The sequence below is a fragment of the Metopolophium dirhodum genome, chromosome 5, assembly GCF_019925205.1.
Source record: "Metopolophium dirhodum isolate CAU chromosome 5, ASM1992520v1, whole genome shotgun sequence".
Lineage (NCBI taxonomy): Eukaryota > Metazoa > Arthropoda > Insecta > Hemiptera > Aphididae > Metopolophium > Metopolophium dirhodum.
Window position 1 is genome coordinate 36,679,953 of NC_083564.1, and position 21,479 is coordinate 36,701,431.

Below are 21,479 nucleotides of genomic sequence, written 5' to 3' on the forward strand. Positions count from 1 at the left end.
TATAGTAATATGTGGTAAAATATTTAATGGTTGGGTCATATTTTATATGGCTATATTATTATTCTCTACGGAAGAAACCATAGTTCTTATCCACTATGTTATATATACCACCTAAATACTGCACACAAACAAATTAAAGTAAAATTTGAAATGATTTTTTTTTTAATATTGCTATTGTTTAATTTCCAAATTTTAGAACAATTTGATAATTGCTAGTAATTACTCGAGAAAGACTTAACTTTGAGGCACTTGACAGAGTTTTGGAGGGTCTAAGATCCACTCCCCCCACCATATTTGCGCCAATGTGTAAAAACTATTAGAGTAAAATATAAAAACTGGAATATATTAAATGCTATTAAAATCGTTAAACATACTTGGATACTATCTATTGATTATAGTTTAAAACTTATGACTTGTAATACGTAATTCAAGTTTTTGTGAAACAAATTTTGTAGAATATAATACGTTTCATAATATTTAGGTAAAATTCAATTTTTTAATGAAAAAATGGATGCGATTGACTACGGAAGAGGTTCTCTCTACGATGTATTGTCATATTATACACGTAGAATAGACAAAAGTTGTTTTCAGTAAAAATAAAAACAAACGCGGCGTGGCGTTGAAGCAGAGGTCAGCGGTTGTTTTGGGCGTGCACTATGAAACGCATAAATAATATCGGCCCGTACACCTCGTTATAATTAAATGGGCCGAGATAACGAAAACCACTATAGCCACGATGTGATACCAACGCCGTCAAGCCGGGTGCGTATAATTTATAGTTTTATACTAAAAAAAAATAGTAATAATAGTAATATAGTGAAAAAATTATCGTAAACCAGCAGTGGGTGAGCGCAAGGTGCAATAATTCTCGAACGATTTTCACTTAACGTAATTTTTGACAAGGGAAATTTTTTTTTCAGCTATTATTTATTATAGCAAGCACATGTTATATTAACGTCGGACACGAAAACTGGTTCCTCACTCGGGTGGCAAAAATGACGTCAAAGCCCAAAGTTACGACTGTTTGAGAAGACGCCCACGCGACACCCGCGGTGTCGTCACTCGTCATTACAACAGATTTCTCGGTCATGGCGTACTCGGAGCAAAAGCACTGTGAAATGGGGCGGCAGTCTGAATTCCGCGTGAGATCCTCTCGTTTCGTCACGTCAAACACTCGCTGATTCAGACCGAATCACAAAAATAATATTATCAACACGACTATTTTATTATTTAATTTTTTTTGTTCTCCACCGCTCACGCCTCTGTGTGCGACAGATTTCGGTATCAAGTATCGTTTTACGGCTTCTTCGGGTGTATACGATTACCATTATAATACAGCATTAACAGCATTATAAACAATAATAACATGTTCGCAAGTCCAATACGACAATTCGCATTAATGTTGACGATAAACAACAGTTAAAACCAAATAATGACAACTAACGAAAGATTATGATTTCGACGAAGACGCTTGTGATACGGTTATAATATTATAATATTACGAGTTGCAGCGAGTGTGCATAAATTGGAACAAGGTAAAAAGTGCAGATGTCAGGTCAATTATTATCGTGTAAGTGCGCATTATTGTGACAATCGTAAGAGAACAAAACCAAATATTTTCAAGGCGCTGATTATTATTACGGTCCACGCAGAACAATTAAAAGTAGGAAGACATACAATATTAAATGTATCTATGTATTTGGTTCGAATACAAGACCTAGTGACATTTTATTATTTCATCACAAGAAGAACAGGAAGAACCGGAATACGGTAAATTGGGGCTAAATATATTATGGGTAGAAGAAAATAGATATGTCGATAACAACTCTGTTATCGAAACAACTGAGTTGCTATCGTCACGTAATAAATAAAAACGGAAATAAGAACTAAATTAGAAACATTATAATATGGGAAATAAACACATTGCATTTATTTTTATAAATAAATACGGTGAATGTTATAGAATACGTTATTCATTATATTATTATATAATATGCAATGTGCATAAAATAAATTCTAAAATCCATAAATCATAAACGTAGAGCGTGATAATATAGTACTGATGTCTGATAATATGTAATAATTTAATTTTTCAACGAGATAATAATAGTTTGCAATTATGATTTAAGTGTTTGTTTGCCTACTACATATAATTATTTAATTAATTTTAATCACTTACGTCATGGAGAAAAAACTGACGCTAATCGAATAAACTTTACGGTTTTCTGCGAAACTCGTTCATTCCAAAGAACAGCTGTTTTAGTTCATCGAGAAATTTTATTTCCAAAAATTATAATAACAGATAAGCATAATACATCGGAAATACAACTACGAAATTGAACAGTTATTATTATATTGTACCGTTTTTGGATATGATGAATGATAATTTTTTTTAACATCTACGATTAAAGCTATTTATTTTTGTTGACATCACTGAACGTGAATTTATACACACCTACTATGATAGTTTACGATCATCATCATCGTTGTTCAAATATGAAATATTATTCGATAACAATATAACTCGTTAAAATCGCTTCTGACGTTCTAACAATGATATCGCAACCTATGAAAGATGGTAAAATTACAAAAATAATAATTATCACGACTTAAACCATCTAAATGTTTCCAATTGACATTTATTTTAAGCAATTGTGTAATAATTAATAACCAAAATAAATAACGCCTATCACGACCAACAACCATCGGTTATCGCACACTAACACAGAAGTCTTCAATACGCATTTACGAGTAAATAAACACCACGTCAACTAATCAAATCTAAGAAACAATACCTAAATTTAAGAAAAATAAATCGTACATCGTGTGGGGCTTTTACGCGTAATATTAATTTGGCAGAAGACAAACACACACGACTCGTCAACGTACCTTTTAATACGAAATTTGTTTCCGCTTCCGAATACCATGATTGCTATTCGACTGCGTCGTTTTCAAAGGCTTGGATGTTGACCAGACCCTAATCGCCGAGCACACATTACGCACAGACAAGCGCGCGAGATACTTCCACACCACTCGCACCGTTCGATTTTAAAAAGCACGACCGACAACCGGTTAGATACAGCGAGGGATTAAAAACTATAAAACGAAACGAAACGAAACGAAACGAAACGTATACGTAACGAAAACGGGCGCACGCACTCACTACCGGTACCGCAGTCGGACGACGACTGAATTCTGAAACAGTAAACACTGATCGCCGAGCTCTGCTGCCGCCCGCCCGCACCACTCGCTCCACCGTCCGGGACCCCGCCACGCCGTTGGCGTCGCGATCGTAGTAAGTTCAGCGCGCGCACTGCCGTAGTATATAGTTGTAGTAGTAAAGTAGTAATAGTAGTAATAGTAGTAAACAGTGGTAGTAATAGTAGTAGAAGTAGTAGTGAGTATAGCGTTTGTAGTCTGTAACCAGTTGTTGTGTTGTTTCGACAGCCAACTTACACAACAGCGGGATACGCGGGATAGACGAAAAGGACAAGCGCGACAGACGATAATGCGACCAATCCTAGTTCCTATAGATGGACGAGTTCACGAAAAGGATAATACACGCGGGGGCGAGGGGCGCGGGTGGCTTACGCCTTTTTTGTAATCGGTTGTATACACCGAAAACCGTTTCCATTTACTATAATATAACGCGCGTAGAGCCCCTCTTGTACGTGACTTTTCTTACGTTTTTTTTCTATAATTCATAATATTATATTTATAATAATAATTAATTCCGTCCTCCGCACGGTCGAATAGTATGTAATATTGATATATATATATATATATATATATATATATATATTATACTTGCATACGATGGGCTTATTTCGAAAACGAGCTCAACATCATTTGTATGCGATGCCGAGAAATTAACATAATAATATTACTGATAGACTGCACCTGCCGCCCTATATACGCACAAACACCTCGCGACAAAGAAAAAAAACAATACTCTAAACGCGACGGCTTTTTGTGTCGTCTTGGCGATGCGTTTTTTTTTTCCGAATTCTCCGTACGAACGTCGATAGTGAATTATTATTATATCATGGTTTTTCACTCGTACAAAACGCGGACGTATAGGATATATTGTGTACATATTATTATCGTTTGACACCTTAATAATAACGGCGATTATCTCGTATTAGAATACTCCCTTTCATATTTTGAGTTATAAATAAATATGAACGTCGTCGTTTTTTTCGCAGCCGAGACTTATGATTTATGATCAGCGGAGAAAGTTATTTTTTGGATATTAATATATGTTTTACAAGAATCGCGAAGTCATAATACACTCATATTATATTGTTTATAATGTACGGATATTCGCGAATATGAATAAACAATAATTAGCAAAGTCTGAAATCGTACCGACTTGATAATATAAGCAACGTACATAATATTATTAGTATTCAAATAACGCAAATAGTATAAATCAGGTTTTCAAACAATCGCCCAAATAAACTTAAGATTCAAGAGAGTCGATTTAAATTATTTTATTTTATCACGCAATTATTATAATATATCAATTAAATTTTGCATTTAAAGGTAATTGGGTAATACGATACGAGAGCGACGTCTGGATTACGTTAGTAACGACGGCCGCAATGAAACGATCAACAAGTATTATTCTAACGGTTACTTCAAATATACTAAAACGCTATATAATTATTAGCCGTGAACGGTGAACTTGGTTTCATATTATTATTAGATTTAGATTACTTGCACAGTTGCAAGCAGTTAAAATAGGTAATTTGACAGAAATAAAATACAAAACTATAATCGCAAAAAGTTTTTTTGTTTAAAATGATTCGATAAATATCACGGGCTTTATTATAATAATAAGTATAGGTAATTATTATTGTAGTAATGCAATACAAATTAAAAGTAGTAATAAATAGTATTATTGGTAGTTAGTAGATACATAACAAAACGTGTAGTGTAAAACTGAATTTTTTATGAATTTTATTTTATAAATAAATCCCGGAAGATTATGGTAATAATTAAATCAATAATTATTTATGAGTAATATATTATCGTATTACGTATACAACATAATAAAAATAACCTTCTATACACGCGTTACGTTTATTTAAAAACGTTTAAAAAAAGAAGGTTATTTAACATAATAAAATCCAATCACCGTAATTATCTATATGTATACGCGTTGCTTAATTAAGAGCCGTTTGTACAAAAGTAGACATTCCACATATTTCTGTGCACCTAACCTTCTACCTAAACACATTTTTATACATGGTGGTTCGGTTTTCGTTGGACGGTTTTCTATATACTTGAGCGTTAGTGTTTATAACTAGGTTTCGTAGAAAATATACTTAATATTTAATGACACGATTAAATGAAAGAAAACTGGTACCTATATACACCTAACCAACAGACGTTTGAGCGATTTGACGGTCTGAAGTCGACCCGAAGATTGTTGTCAAATATATATACGGATTTTTATAAAGATACAGTTTATATACATTTTTTGTCGTGAAATTTAAAAAATCCTAACTGCTTACCACTTCCCCACCATCCACACCGCATAGACGACGCTTATCTCCAAACGGTATGTACAATATATATAAATATGTGTTACGATAATATGCAAAAGTATTATGTGTTAATGTGTTACTAAAAGACGAAACTTTCAAATTCGCCTTACTACTCGAAAGACCGTACATTAACGTGCTAATCACTCAATCACCACACGTCCACATCACTATAATATAGGTGGTTTTCACAAACGTTACCAGTATACAATATAATTGACTCGCAAGTACATAGGTATACATGTTAATTAATAATTGCCCCAGACAGAAAATGTTTGACTAAAAATATTATTATAACATTATAATAATATTATTCGTGATTATAATATTATTATTATTATTACCAACTTATATATTGTATATTATATTCTTATGTGCGAATGTGCGATGTACGAGTTTCAATTATTCATGTTGTTTTGTCGGAATCAAACTCCACAACATGTCGGGAGAATGAAATCATGACGGTAGGTCATAATAACATCATTGTTTCAAAAACTTGCAGTGAGGAATATACCCTTGAATAACACATAAGCTGGCCGCGTACCTATGTGTTTACAGGTAAAAGCAGGGTTCGTTTTGTGTACGAAGAAAACGAAAACGTTTCGAGTCGGTTAAGTGCGGAGAAAGTGCTGCAGGTACGTGCAGCTATAATATGGGTACCACCAATAATAATAATAAATGAAATTATTTGACGGTCAAAAACGTAATCACGCAATGCCCTCAAGTCACATCATACACACATATTATAATATAATAATAAACATATAATATAATAATATAATATGTAACGTAACGCGTACTCTACATACATAGATTATAATATTATCCTGCAGTATAGGTACCTATATAATATATAGGCAGTAGGCACATATCGTTATTTTATATATATATAGAGAGAGAAATAGAATCTTCGGACATAATCTACTGTGCTACCACTACATTACTACTAATACTACCTATACCTATATTATGCTATTACTATTTACTACTACAAGCTGTTTCACTCCGTACGGAAGGGTATATATAAGGCTGCGGCGACGATCGACGACCGTGATGTACACAGATATTATTTTATATAGGTGTCTATACAGCAGCCGACCACAGGAGTACGCGCGTAATAATTCATATTAATGACCGTTCGACCGCTGACGTTATTATTGCATGCTCCTTCTCTACGCGCGCGAGTGTATAATATTATTATTATAATATACACAACAATAATAATGATAATAATCTGTGCGCGGCTATATTATGTGTATGAATGTGTATAGGTACTGACGACTCCGGAGACCTGCAGATAGACATAATTATTATATAGCTGCGCAGTGCGGGATCGGAGAAAAAAAATATAGTACAATGATTAATAGTGTGGATCGAAATCGTATTTTTTTTTACATAATATATATATAAGGTATTTAAATATAATTGAAAACGTTATTTTCTCGATTAATGTACACTATTATATTATATCGCCGCGTCGGTTCGCTTTTATAATAAATGACACGTTGATTGGGTCGACCATATAATATTATAATTTTACGGTTTGTTTAATTTTCGGCTGGTGTCATCGTTGTATACCGTCAGATTGTAAATATTGCACTACATACATATAGATTTAAATCTGATGCAATGTTGCATGAATGTTGGAAATCGAGGCAGGGCGGTATACCTTACGCTGTCGTTTGGTCCGATCTTCAGGTAAACTGTTGTACATAAATCCATAATATATGATCATTAATTAAAATATATACATTATTTAAGTATATTTTTAGTCGATGATATAATAATAATAATATGCACGCATATGCGCATGTCGTCACGCCGAAGGACGGGCGCGCGTTAAAAACCAACTTTGTTTTCAAGCACCATAGGTCACAACCGGTTTGTCTACGAATACGATACCTATATACTTCATGCACGGATGTATAATATTATACGGTAACCGTATTATATATAATATGGTTACCGCAAGTTCAAAAGGTTTGCGCGAGCATGCTCTCAAAGTCTAAACCACTCATGCGGTGAATCGAGGAAAAAGAAAAAAATGTGACACCAAAATGAAGCGTGTGCTTAACTATACTGGCTATAGATACTCGTATAATAAATGGAAAATAGAAAGATAACGTAAAAAGACGCGAATACGACACACGAGGTTATTTAACGCCTGAGGAAAAATAATATCGCGTGCAGAACGAGATGTCATCACTGCAAATATTCTAAATATTATATTGAATATTGGTATAGGTGTAGGTATACTATAATATGGGTATAGTGATCGTAAGTGTCTCATGAGGATGGTACCCACTCTTAATTTGTAATGTGAATATTTCAGGGTTTATGCGAATGCATACCTACTGTAGAAGCTGTGATAATAATGTCTAAAATCTCTAAATATTCATAGAAAAATAGAGGATCCTTCAAATTTTCTTTTCAAAAGTGTGTAAATATACAACAAAAAAATACCGGGATAATCAACAACAACTTGAGTATATTATCATACAAATCATACGAAGACATAGAGTCAGCATCTCACCGGGGCGTAATATTATAATATGGCATACAGACGTTTATAATAATATGAAGCCATATATAACAGTTGTAAGTAACACTACTTACTACCTACATGCCACATAAAAGTACAATAATATAATAATATATGTATTTATATATTATATAACAGGAGTTTTCACACGTGGTTTTTATGCTAATGACGACAACGATGACACCAGACACACACTACAGCAATGCAGTCGTCAGTCAATGCACACGCACGTTTTATTATACACACATTATGTAAAGGCACACTCCACAGGTTGGCGTTGTGTGTATAGTTAATAAACGACTTTATACAATGTATTATAATAAGTATACGCGAGCGCGTACGTATAAGTGGAAAAATGTTGGAGAGGCGGCGTGGGAGTATATAAAATATTAAAGTCATACATCATATAATATCATTGCGACGGCGACGGTGATGAATCGTCGTCATATTATGCGGGCGGGTGTACATAATATTATATATATATTAAAATGTATAATGAAGACGGAATAACGCGGGCCACAAACGGCTGCTGCAGCTGTACACAAGTGTGTTACATTATATTCAATTATATTATTATATTGAACTGCCTACAAGTACCTCCTATAAGTAGATATTATTATTACATGTAGGCGTGCTGAATGACCGGCGCTGTGACTTCGTCCTACAAACGCCCGACCCTCCCCCGCCACATCATCGTCGTCGTCTATTGATCCGAGTCCATAGGCGGACCCTTAGCCATATAAGGGTGGGAAAAGGGGCGACATTTCCACCCGTATCAACACATGAACTAACCACCTCCCCTCACCGGTAATTGTATCGACTTTCAGTCAACAAAATGTATACAGGCATAAAATACAAAACACGTCCACCAATAAGGGATGCTAAAATGTTTAAAAGTTATATGCAACAAAAGACCCTGTGCGCCAGTTCAAACCTTTCGTTAAAAACACGGTATCATACAACAGGATGTTTAATTTTTTTCATGACCGGTGATAAATCTGCGTGAGCACTGCAGCCAGTCAGTGTGCTAAAAAAAACACAGTAAGTATCTATAGTGAAAAATCACAATACAACGGTATAAACGGTTTCGGGGTATAGCCGCAAAATTTGCATCATGCGCGTAACTTCTATAAAATAATATACTGGGTATAATGCTATAAAATTGTTCATTGTCTGCTGCGCCATCTTATCAAATAGAATATATAAAAAACTCAAAGTCGTATAATAACCGTTTTTGCGATAAACGCGCGCGTAACAGGCAGCGGAATACGTTTTTATAGACTTTGCAGAAGCTATATTATACAATATCATAATAATATATTACATTGCATTATGCCGATTACGTCTAATCAATCGGAAACGATAAAAAGTTCCAGCGGATGACGTGTTCTTTGTTCTTATATATTATATATATCGAGTACATCATGTAATATAATACGAGCTTCAGAATCGTAAAAACACAAACAAATTTAAAAAAAATCGTTTTTTTCTGAGACGACTCCGTTGCATAGCGCAGCTCAGGCGGTAGACACGTGAGCACGGAAACGGTCGTACAAATCCATGCAAATCACATGCTAAATATTGGTAAAGAAAAATTTGGAAAATTAGTATAATGGGTGGGGCTGGGGAAATGCACGTTACGTGAGTGGCATTATATAGTATACGATCGGAAAATCTATCGTCTGGTCGTTTTATACTTTTATATATTGTTATACCAGATGATATGCACACGTGTGCGTCCTAAGTTTCTTACGGATTATTTAATTTGACTAACACTCGCATCATGTATTGAAATGTGATAAGGGCGTGTGGATCGGATGCCGCGCGTTTGTACGATGACGAATGGCTGGTATTATAATATTATCCTCACAGTAAACGTTAAATAATTAACATGTAAGTCGGTCGATTAATAACTGGTATCGTAAGAACGACACGGTGCCATGTTATTAATATGTATAATATAGGTAACAATGGTGTCGAGACGAGTTCTTCCCCGCGAGACCGAAAACGGCGAACATTGAGAAATTCTTGTTTAACATAAAATACGCGATAAAAATATATATATTGAACATGTTGAGTCATTGTCCGCGTGATAACCGGCTGCGGGGCAGGTATGTTACCCCCAAAACACTACGCGTTTACAACTCTATTTTAATGTTATAATATTGTATAGGTACGAATATTATACGTTTATAATATAGCGGCGACGGTACGTTTAAAATAGCTCGAGATGAAACAAAATTCATAATGAAATGGGTGTGAAAGCTCGGTCTTAAATATATTTTACTATAATAAATATTCTACATGTCTGTACATTTTGTTTAACAAATCTCTTCTTCCCAACTCCCCACGACTAGCCCAAAAAAAATTGTTTGTAGCTACGTATAATATAGTATAATAATATACTGATCATGAATTTTTTTTCAGTCTCACTGATGTAGAAGTGTTGTAGTCCTTTATAGAGAATTTAACATAAAATTATTGTATACGTGTTGTAGTGACAAGAACTTATTATGTTGCGGGAAGGTCCGCGACAATCTGTGTGAAGACGAAAAGACTATGCGAGTTCGGCCGCGGCGGATATAGACGAAATCCCGTTATAATGCATATTCCGGGGGCTGAGATGAAAAAGTGTAAAAAAAAAAAAATGAAGTCTTTCCGGTAGAATAATATGCGCCTACGCGTTGTTCACGTTTGCGTGGTGTAATAATAATATACAGACGATATCCATCGAAACGCGTCTCAGGCGCATTCGACTGTCGCGCCGAACACGAGCGGAATCGTGTCGGAAACTGAGCTAACACACTTTTTTCCTGATCGTCACTGTATATAATATAATATTATTAATATTCAGTCTTATCGTCGTCGGTCGTGCGATGGAGACGAAGAAAACGACGACGAGGACGGTTTAACATTATATAGGTAGGTACATAATATATAATATAATATTATTATGTATATAATGTTATGATGGTGGTACAGCAGAAGACGTGCTCCAATTATTATTGCGGCGTGACCTTTTTTTATTTTCTATCTTAATTCAAAAAATATCAAACACAATACTAGTTATATTGACATGCAGTTGAGCAACAACGCCTATATATTTACATACAGGGTGATTTATCAAACACACTCGCCCCCACATTGTATTTTTTAAGTTGGTCTAGTTACATTCTTATAATATAGTTAAGGATGTTCTTTAGCGATATATACCTACTTATTTTTACCAAATTAGAATCACCTCTTTTTCAATATATTGTTTATCAGATGATTTATTTTGAAAATATTGTGGAATCCTAATTTGAACAAAAAGTTTTTGAGTTATTTAACTTTGTGACAACCTTGCACCAAGGATAATATTGGTTCACGATGATAATGGGTTTGGAAGATATGGGGTTTATAATTACTTATTGGAAAATTATAATATTTATCAATTAACATAATATTGAAATAAAAATAATTAAGGGAATGCTTGCGGTAAATCACCCTGTAAACATTTATGGCATACTTTTACGACATATAACATTATATATATCATATACAAAGTACGAAGTACCTCCTATACGACACACACTATATAGTCGACAAAAGTGTAGGTATTATATACCGATAAAGACTGTTCGAGACGACGACGGCGCCATCGCGTGCGTATAAATAATATATATTTTATGTACACGGATGGTCGCGGGCAGATCTACTTTCTATACGCGTGTGTTTGTGCGTGCACATGTATATATAGGTATATTATGTATGTACTAATAATATTATATCGTCGATAATAATATATAATAATGCTGCGAGTGCAAATCCAGTTCCGATAGACGTTACGTGAAGTCGCAATATTGCTTCCACTATGACGGCGCGGCGGTTGCCACGCTACCCCATCTCCTCCCCTCCTTGCAGAAGCCGCCCACACCGATCGCGCTTGTTTATATTGTATTATAGTAAAAAACGTAGTCTTGTTCTTCGAATAAAAAATACAAATGCAGCGTATTATACCGGCGGCGGTGACGTTACGAGTTTGTCTTCTATATAGAGATGATACGACCGGGAAAGTGTAATTATATTATATGCATGAAAGCGCGTAATAATAATAATAATAATAATAATAATACAGACGACCGTCCTAGTATTTATGTGTAATAGAATTATTGATGATTTCAACGCGACGGTGTATCGAAAATCGGAAACCGCCGACAGGTGTGTTTTGAAAATTCGACTGTGGCCCGAGATCAGTTATTACATGTCTTGTAACGTCACATGTTCGACGTGATGTTTTATTATTTTATAAGTATATATATATTGGTCCAATGTCGGTCTGTAGGTCTGTTGACAATATTTCGGTTAAAGTCTCGACGCGCACAATCGTGTCGCGTGTACAATAAAATGATGCCAAACGTGGGCGTGAGCCGTGCGCGGCTGAGAGATATAATATTATTATTATTATTATTGTCCGCACGGCATCTCCTCTACACAACGATTTTAATATTATTTTACACATCCACCCGCCGCTTTCCACACACATACGTATTTAAAACATTTATACACAATCAGTACACGCGGGTATATACAATATGATACAGGCAGCTGTGAGTTGTGACACTCTCACTCGGTTCGCGACACTTTCACCCTTTTTGTTGTTGGTGTACATTATATTATATTATACACACACACATGAGAGCGCGTTATCCATTATACGCACAAATAAAATAGGTACCTATAATAAAGTACCTGTACCTATCTTTATGTATAAACGTTGCAATAATAATGGGTCGTCGGGCGGCGAGTCACTGCGGAGATGTAATCCTTACGCGACCGCCGAAGGATATATTATAAATATGTAAGTGTTAAATAGAATAAGAAGAAGAAAATATAATAAACTGAGATAATGAAAAAAAATAAAAAGCAATTTACCAACTGTTAGTGAGGCGCGTATCACCTATATATATATATATATATATATATATATATATATATAATATTATAATACACGCGCTCGTTGTGAAATTCGATACTTGGTTCATTGTGCCCATTTAATTGAATTTGTCCGGATCGAAATTAAACACAAAAACTTGCGCACTCGCAAACCTCTCGTACACGAGCATGGACGTGACAATGGCTACTTTTCCACGAATACACACAGATCGAGCTGATAACGACGCGGCGCCGCCGTAATCTATTGTCGCAAACTCGCAACGACACTATACATACATACATTATGATATAATATATATATACAATGTTTAAGTATATATCTCCGACATCCGTAGTATAAACCTTAGTCGATTATAAATAGGTTTCAAAATATAAATAGGTAGAATTCGTCGTCGTATAAAATTATCCGCGGCACTTTCCACTTTCCGTTTTTTTTTCTTTTCTTCTAGAACTCGCTCTAGATCGATCCCTACGATACGCGCGCGCGCGGGTATACACACGAAAATCGTCAGTCTCACATACTAGGTACTTATACCTATTTATAACAATGATACTGTCCATTATCTTACATTATACTGCGGCAGTCGTGGCGACGTGGCTTCGTGCCTTCGTTATAAATACTGTTATGTAGCCATATTATTATGGTGTACAGTATTCTCAGGACAACACAGAAGAAACTCCGATATCTGTGTACCAGCATAATATCATAATATTATGGCGACAAAAATCGGAACTGAAAGCGCGAATCTATTACAGGAGGAGTGAGCCTTTTAGTAGTGGATAGTGGAGACCGAGGCAAGTTGGCTAACAAAGGGTTCGACACACATCAATTAAAATGTATGTTCTATATACGTGATATAATATTATAATCATTATTCATTATTCATCTTACCTAACCTTTATACTTTTATACATGCTTAGATTTGTTTAAAAAAGTAATCGTTATATCTAATAAAATGATTTATATATTATGTCTTATATGTGTCTGTCAGCAAAGTATTTAATTATATTATAAGTTATAAATAATAAATATTGTAGGGTTATAGTGGACACAAAATTAATTTTTAAACTTTTATTTTCGCACCAATTTTAGGTAACCATTATTGTGTACCTACAATTAAGTATAGCTTACACGTTTATATAAGTGCATTTGACAAATTATAAAACAGAAACAAGAGCGGGAAAAAAAACAAGACATGAAAGTCTGACACTCCCGCGCCGCGTGTACATGCAAATACAATATAACGTACGACGTGCGCGTCATGAGCGCGGTAATCCGATACGTCGTTTTCGTTGTTCGGACCCGAACGGAACACGTCGTCTTGGACACGCGACGACTATCACTTTCTAGTTTTTTGACATTGAGCCTAACCCTCGCGAGCACGTCACCCGGTGCTTTCGTTTAGCCGCGTTACTCTGCTACTAATGAGGGCCCACGCGTCCACCGACGTCCGCTTTTTCGCGTACCTAATGTATATAATAAAATATATATCGTTATTGTGTTGGGGATAATGTATTACTTACGTACACCGCCGCCGACCGTACACACATTGTAGTATTGTACCAATAGTGAGCTGTCGTTTGGTTATCGTATCGCAGACGAGATCGATATACGCGATCGACAGCCGGTATACATTGGAGTACCAACAGTGACATGCATTCGACATTCCGCGGCGTCATCACTCGCGCGGAGAGATATCGCGCTTTTCCCCTCGATTTCGATTTTCTTTATTTTCGTTTAATTTTTGCCGATTGGTCTTCTTGTGCCCAACTCGAACTTCTTACTTGACCCCGTCTCTCTGACCACAGTCGCCAAGATCCACAGGGTTTTTCTGGCTTTTACAGGTAATTTAGGCTTTTTGTCGCTTCTACCAGGTTCCTCCAAAGAAAGATCTCTGTTGTGATTCTCTGATTCTTAAATTCTAACAGTATTACCTACCTATCTACAACCTACCTACAGATTTCAATCTTATATCGTTGTCTTCCTCTGGTTCTATTTTATTTAGTGACTAGCGACTAGTGCTTGTCTCATACTCTCATTAGACTATCCTTATCTTAACATAATATACATCCGTCCCACTCCAGTGTATTCGAGACTAGACATTTTTGGATATTTGGTCCATTTTCTCAATATTTGCATTAGTTCTCTTTTCGTATTTCCCCATGTTTCCATCTATGTTGCGATCCACGATATAATATAATATTCAACACCTAATAATAATATCGTTTATGATTACGGCGAGCTTCCAGGCCTCCGAGGGGCGTCGTATGAGATTTAAACACAATTTGTAGGCTCGTATAGTAATGTCCATATAATTCGAGGTAGGTACACGGGTAATACTCGAGTTTAGAAAAATGCACACACTCACACACAAGTAAATATAAACGCGTCCGTTAATTAGTTTTTTACTCGTATACAATGCGACGATAATGATGTGCGATGGAAAACGCGTACCTGTGTATTGTATATATTTACGATTTTATTATGTTAACGAACCGGAACAGCTTTCTTGTACGGTTTATTATGTTATTATTGTTATCCGCGGCGGCGACTCTGCTGCTGATCGATCGGTTTTCAACGCGACAAATATTATATGATCATCGTCGCGGTGATGTTATCATATCCTGGTTTTGATTAAGAGACTACCGGTGTACAATGTTTGTCGTGCTGATAGATCGATGATGACAATACGGCGCGGGCACGTAAAAGTGGATGCGCACAATGCGACAAGAGCCAATAATATTATTATACTGTACAATGCGTGCGCGCCATAACAATATCGACATTACTCGACGTCTTTAAATTCGCAAACAACCCAATTCGAACGATAGTATATTATTATAATGTACAAACACCACAGCTAGTGGCACAGTGATTAAATATATTATTTTTTTCGTTTTGTCTGACACTTTAATTGTATAGACGTTTTTAAAGTAAAACAAAACGTTATTATTATTATTATTGTATGTTTTGTGGCCTCAAAAACGATATCATTATTGTTGCGTTTAAATCGAGAAAAATAATACAACAACGATCAAATAATGATTAATGTGTTTTAATTCGTCATTGTTTTTACTGTACAAAGACATCGTTATACTATGATTATAGTCTATGAAATCGTTTTAATAATATTTGTTATTCGTCGCGACGGTTTTCATTTTTTTTTCACCGCAAACATCATCATAGTATTATTACTTATTACAATAATAATAATAATAGTCGCTTACATAACTAATAACTAATCAAATCTAAAAACGATGATTAGGGCCAAGGGTAGGGAGAAAAACACTAATTTTTTCCTTGGCCTGAATTACCGATCGGCGACTTCGAGTGCTGTCAAATTGAATATTTGCAGAAGCATAATCAACGGGCGTACAAAATAAAATGAAAACATCGACTATGGTAATAATAGTATTATTGTACTCACATACCGAAAGCACATGCACGTGCCTAACAAAAATGATATATACCAACCGTAATGCGTGCAAGCCCAGCGATAACTGGTAAATTACAAAATGGCGTGGTCGTAGTCATAAATGCTCGTATCAACATAATATATAATATTTATCCTTATCCGTTTGCATGCAAGATATATGGTTTGACGATTTTACATAAGATTATACGAATGAAATAAAAAAAGAATTAACCTCAAAAGAAATACGTCAACTCATTTTTTTGTCTCGTATAGTATTCTGCAATATCCAGCTACTTGTTCGGTAAATAGAAACCGAATGAAAAACAAGTATAATAAATAAACCTATAATCCTATTTTTTGTTTATACCGTGTATATACAATTAAAGTAATAATAATTTCGACGTATACGCATTTAAATTTACGATCAATTTTGAATTTCCTCATCTCGCTACCGCATAATTTTAATCCTAATTATATTTTACAACGTTGATTTTGGCGAAAACGATAATTTAATTTTCATTCATAAAGCGAGACACCTACTAGATTTTTTGATTGAAATTCGTGGAGCGGTAGTTGGATACACCAAGCAATCGGCTTATAATAATAATCATAATAATTTGTTAGATAAATATCTAAAATACCTATATAATAATATGTATAGTAACTTAATCTTCAAAATGTACTCACTGTTGGTAGAGGGTCGGTGGACAGCTGGGTTCGAGGGACGGGGGAAACACTCCTGATGACTTGAGTGGCCCAACGACTACGGGACTTTTGGCGGCTGATGGTGACCTGGTGGTGGCCGCCGCCGCTTTCTTGTCTGTGTCCCTGGTGATTTTCAATGGGGTGCAGATATGGTGTTTGACCACGGTGCTCTGGACCGTGGAAATGATCGCGCTGAATGCCGGCGGTTTTACGGTGGACATGACCACCTGCTGTTTGGGCACCGCCGAACCACCAGAACCCTGGAACACGGACTTCCGGGCCGAGAACTCAGACTTGCAGTAGTCCTTGTTGGGTATGGTGAGTTTATTACGACGGACACTCGATGAACGACCAAACTCCTTGATGCCGTTGTGCGGAAACTGTAGTGATTTTTCGTCCGTCGTCAGTAATGATGGCGGCGGCGGCGGCGGTGCAGGCAGTAGGGGTGGCTGCAGCAGTTCAATGGCGAACGACTTGACTGGTGTCTGAGGCACTGCTTTGTGGCTGTCGTATATGTAAGACAGCGATTTTGATTTTTCGCTCATCGCGTTATGCTGATGCTGGTGTTGGTGACCATGCAGATGGTAATTGTTGTTAGTGAACAATCCAGCTGATACGCCGCCACAGCTGGCATTAAAGTCTCTGTTGAGGAGCACGTCTTCGACGGCGCTAAAACTGCTCTCCAGTCTCTTCTCCTTGCCGTTGCGCAGAAACTTTTCGTTCCTCAGCGACTCGGGTTTTGGCCAGATGGCCTCCGGTGGCGGTGGCGGTAGCGGTTCGTCCGATATGAACATTTGCTCGTCATCATCGACCACTGGCGGTGGGGGCGGCAGGTCTGGACTCGGCTCGCGTTTCGCTTGAGGCGTCTGCTGCCGAGCGACCTGTTTCTTCTTAGGTGGCAGTTCGGGCACCCAATCATCGATCGATATCGACGGTCCAAGTACCATAGGCCCAAGAATCGCTGTCGACAGTGAACCGCAGCTAGAACTAAACAATGTACAAAAACAAGCAGTTAGAACTGCATATATACGGATTGATTTTTAAGACGACCTATTACTTATCGACGACATTACCTACAACTTGTTGAATAAATATTTAATATACTAATAGTGAATACTCAATACAGTGCGATGATTCATTACTTCTAACAGCTGAAACCTGTTATAGTTAAGTATACATATAAAAATTTGGCAGATAACCAACGGTGTATTCTATAATAACCGATTAATTCTAGTAATAAATTATCAAATTTATAATTAATTTGAAAATAATCAACTTTAAAAATGCATTAAATTATTAAATTGTCAAATAAACTTATCACCTACCTGGCTACCTACTTGGTTTGCCAAGTTTTAAAATTATATTTTATTATAAGTTGATTTATATTTCATATAAATTAAAATGTAAAATAAACGAATAGCTATAATAAGTATAGTTAAGTAAACAAATTAAAACTATTTTATAGTTCAACAAAACCTGACAATAGATATAAAATACGAAACTATACCTAATATTTCAACTAATTTATTATATTTTAATTAGATTATGAAATTTTAAATTAAATTTTCACCATTTACGAAAATGTACATGAATAAATAATTTAAAAAAAATATATAATTATATTTCAAAAGTATGCAGGTAGGTACTTGTAATTCAAAATATGGTTCTACGATTTGTCTTTTTTATAGAATCAGATTTATTTTATTTTATGGATTAATAATGAATGATGATTGATTACGAATTAAGATCAGTGACAAATTTAAAACAAATTTTCGGAAACACACACTGATATTCATTTACTACTCACACATAGACATTGCCCAAATGATCATGTCATGTAAATTGCCTAAATATTACTCCTGAAAACATGATACATTGGAGCTCCCTTAATCTTATAAAACTTATATACCTAATAAACCAAACACACATATTATGATAATAATTTATTTTAAATAAGTACCTAGAAGTTATAGATTAAAATAGTAATTTTCAAATAATGATGTATTAGTTTATTTAGAATAAGTTTCATTTTTCTATTACTATTTATATAATTTTCAACAAAAATGTTTTTAAGGGGTTTGGTATAGGCAATTTAGAGTTCATCTATAATAAAATTTAAGGGGCAAATCAATTGCTACATTTTTTCTAAGGTATTACGTTTCTATTAGCAAAGGAATTTGTCAAATTTATATTATTTAACCTCCGTTTAAGTTTTATTGGAGTATTTTTAACCGTTCGATTTCCATGTATACGCGTACAACAATCGTGTTGACTTAATTTGAATGAAAAATATACATAAAATATTAATTAGATATATTTTGTAACTCCATTATAGTGCATTATGTACCTCCTGAGCGGGTTGTTTTTACTGAGTTCCTTGGGGTTGGCGTTGCTTGCTTCTTCGGCTGAACTGTCGTCTTTCGAACAATCCTGCGGGCATAAAGTAAAATGAAACACACGATTACAATAAATAATATTATAACGCATTATCGACGAAGGTAAAAATAAAAGCGGTCGTGGCCACAGTTATATCACTATAATTGATTTAGATACCTATACTAAACTATACGAAAACTCAAGACTATCATATTATAGATATCATATTATGAGTCAGAAACTCTAACCATTATTTTATATTTTAGGTAGGACATTCTTAAAATACCAATATATTATATAGATTCATCGACACTGATATAACTATTATCGTGGAGTATTTTTTTGGACCTAGGCTTTTAATTTATGTAATTATAATAATTGTATCTACAACGATACAGTTGTCAATTTAACATTAAAGATTCAAAAAGTTGATACATGTATGGCGTCGTGGAGGAACCTTTCATATCAAGTGTTAAAAAATGTCGTTCCATCCCAGCTTGAGGGTGCTTCAGGTACTCCAGTTGACTTTTGTGTAATATATTATAACGTGCTCACGCAGTTAGAGAAATTTACATAGGTACAGTTCTCTCCCGGTCACCTATTTACTCTTGATAATGTTATAGTGCTAATACGCCGTACCCGAAATGAAACCGAAGGACTACCGAAGAAGGTGCTAAGGGACAACTTACGTCGTTCCAAGTGGCCGGGGAGTCGTATTCGGACGAAATGGATGAGCGCCTCGACAGCGGAGTGGGCAACCGTGGACGGCAGGGTATTGGCGGAGGCCTAGGTGGCGGTGGCGACAGCTGCGGTTCAGACCGCCATGACGACCCGGGCTGGTGTCTCTCGTAAAACGACAACAAGGCCCTTTTCTGTATGGCCCTCAGAGAGTGGTCTGCCACTCTGTGCTTCTTTTCCGGGTCGAAGTACGTGAATTTATTGGGCGTTTGCTGTAGCTGTTGTTGCTGTTGCTGCTGCTGCTGTTGCTGCTTTTCCAGTTCGTTGATACGTTCAGCCACCGTCAGCGCTGGAGGAGATCTAAAAACGGTTTCAAAACAGTCTTTAAAATCCGTCTACACAGTTGTACTATTATACATGTGTATACACATGTAAATCACGTGTAAACAACATGATCACAACAATATGATTTAATGATAACGTAGGTACTGTTTATTTATAAAAAAAATATAACCATTTAGATTATGTATATGTATGCAATACAGTTGTACACCTCACGATTTTAAACCAAAACTGACGAAATGTAATTTTTTTGTATTTAAAGATTAAGCAACCAATCGACGACGCGCTTTTTTAACGCGTTTGATATTTTTCAAAGTGAGATAATTAGAATACGGCTAAAGTATGCTTATAAATTATAATATTATAATAGTGTGGAGAAAGCCTGTGTTACACAACCGTGTCTGATATATAATATATGACACAGGAATAACACGCATTATACTTTATCCCAAGTCATTTAGAATAATAAGAAAAATAAGATAAATAAATTTGATAAGAGTGTGGTATTATGCATAAGCAGATGACGTCCGAGATGTGAATGGAAATAGAAAACTAAATTTTGATATAAATCTTTATAGTATAATAATAATAAAAACGACGAACAATACAAATTGTGGGTACATCGTCAAATGTAGTGATAACGGATCGTTCAATAATTACTCGGGACCATGTAATATTATTAATAATTAATTATTGACGTTATACATATTATACTATATACACACCGATGTATAAATAATACGTCCTGTCCTACTGCGGTTGTGTAATGTTTATCCACAATAATATTATTATGCTGACAAAGACAAAGACAACAATAATATTATTGACGTGACATTAACTTCGACTTTCGAGTTACGGATTTAATGTGCGTTTGTGTTTGTTTTCGTCTCAATGGTCCCAAGTACATTAAAATACGATAATATTAAACTCATAACT

General features: G+C 35.3%; 1 protein-coding gene across 2 annotated transcripts in view; it reads right to left on the bottom strand.

Annotated features, from left to right (window-relative positions):
- The window catches only part of LOC132944092 (protein Shroom), a 181,735-nt gene that overhangs the window by 32,503 nt on the left and 127,753 nt on the right, over positions 1–21,479 (bottom strand). For both annotated transcript variants that reach the window (XM_061013263.1, XM_061013264.1), the window contains 3 exons: positions 20,213–20,561; positions 19,495–19,577; positions 17,130–18,134 (listed from right to left, as the gene is read on the bottom strand). In XM_061013263.1, the coding sequence (XP_060869246.1) occupies positions 17,130–18,134; positions 19,495–19,577; positions 20,213–20,561 (1,437 nt within the window). The remainder of the gene's footprint in view (positions 1–17,129; positions 18,135–19,494; positions 19,578–20,212; positions 20,562–21,479) is intronic.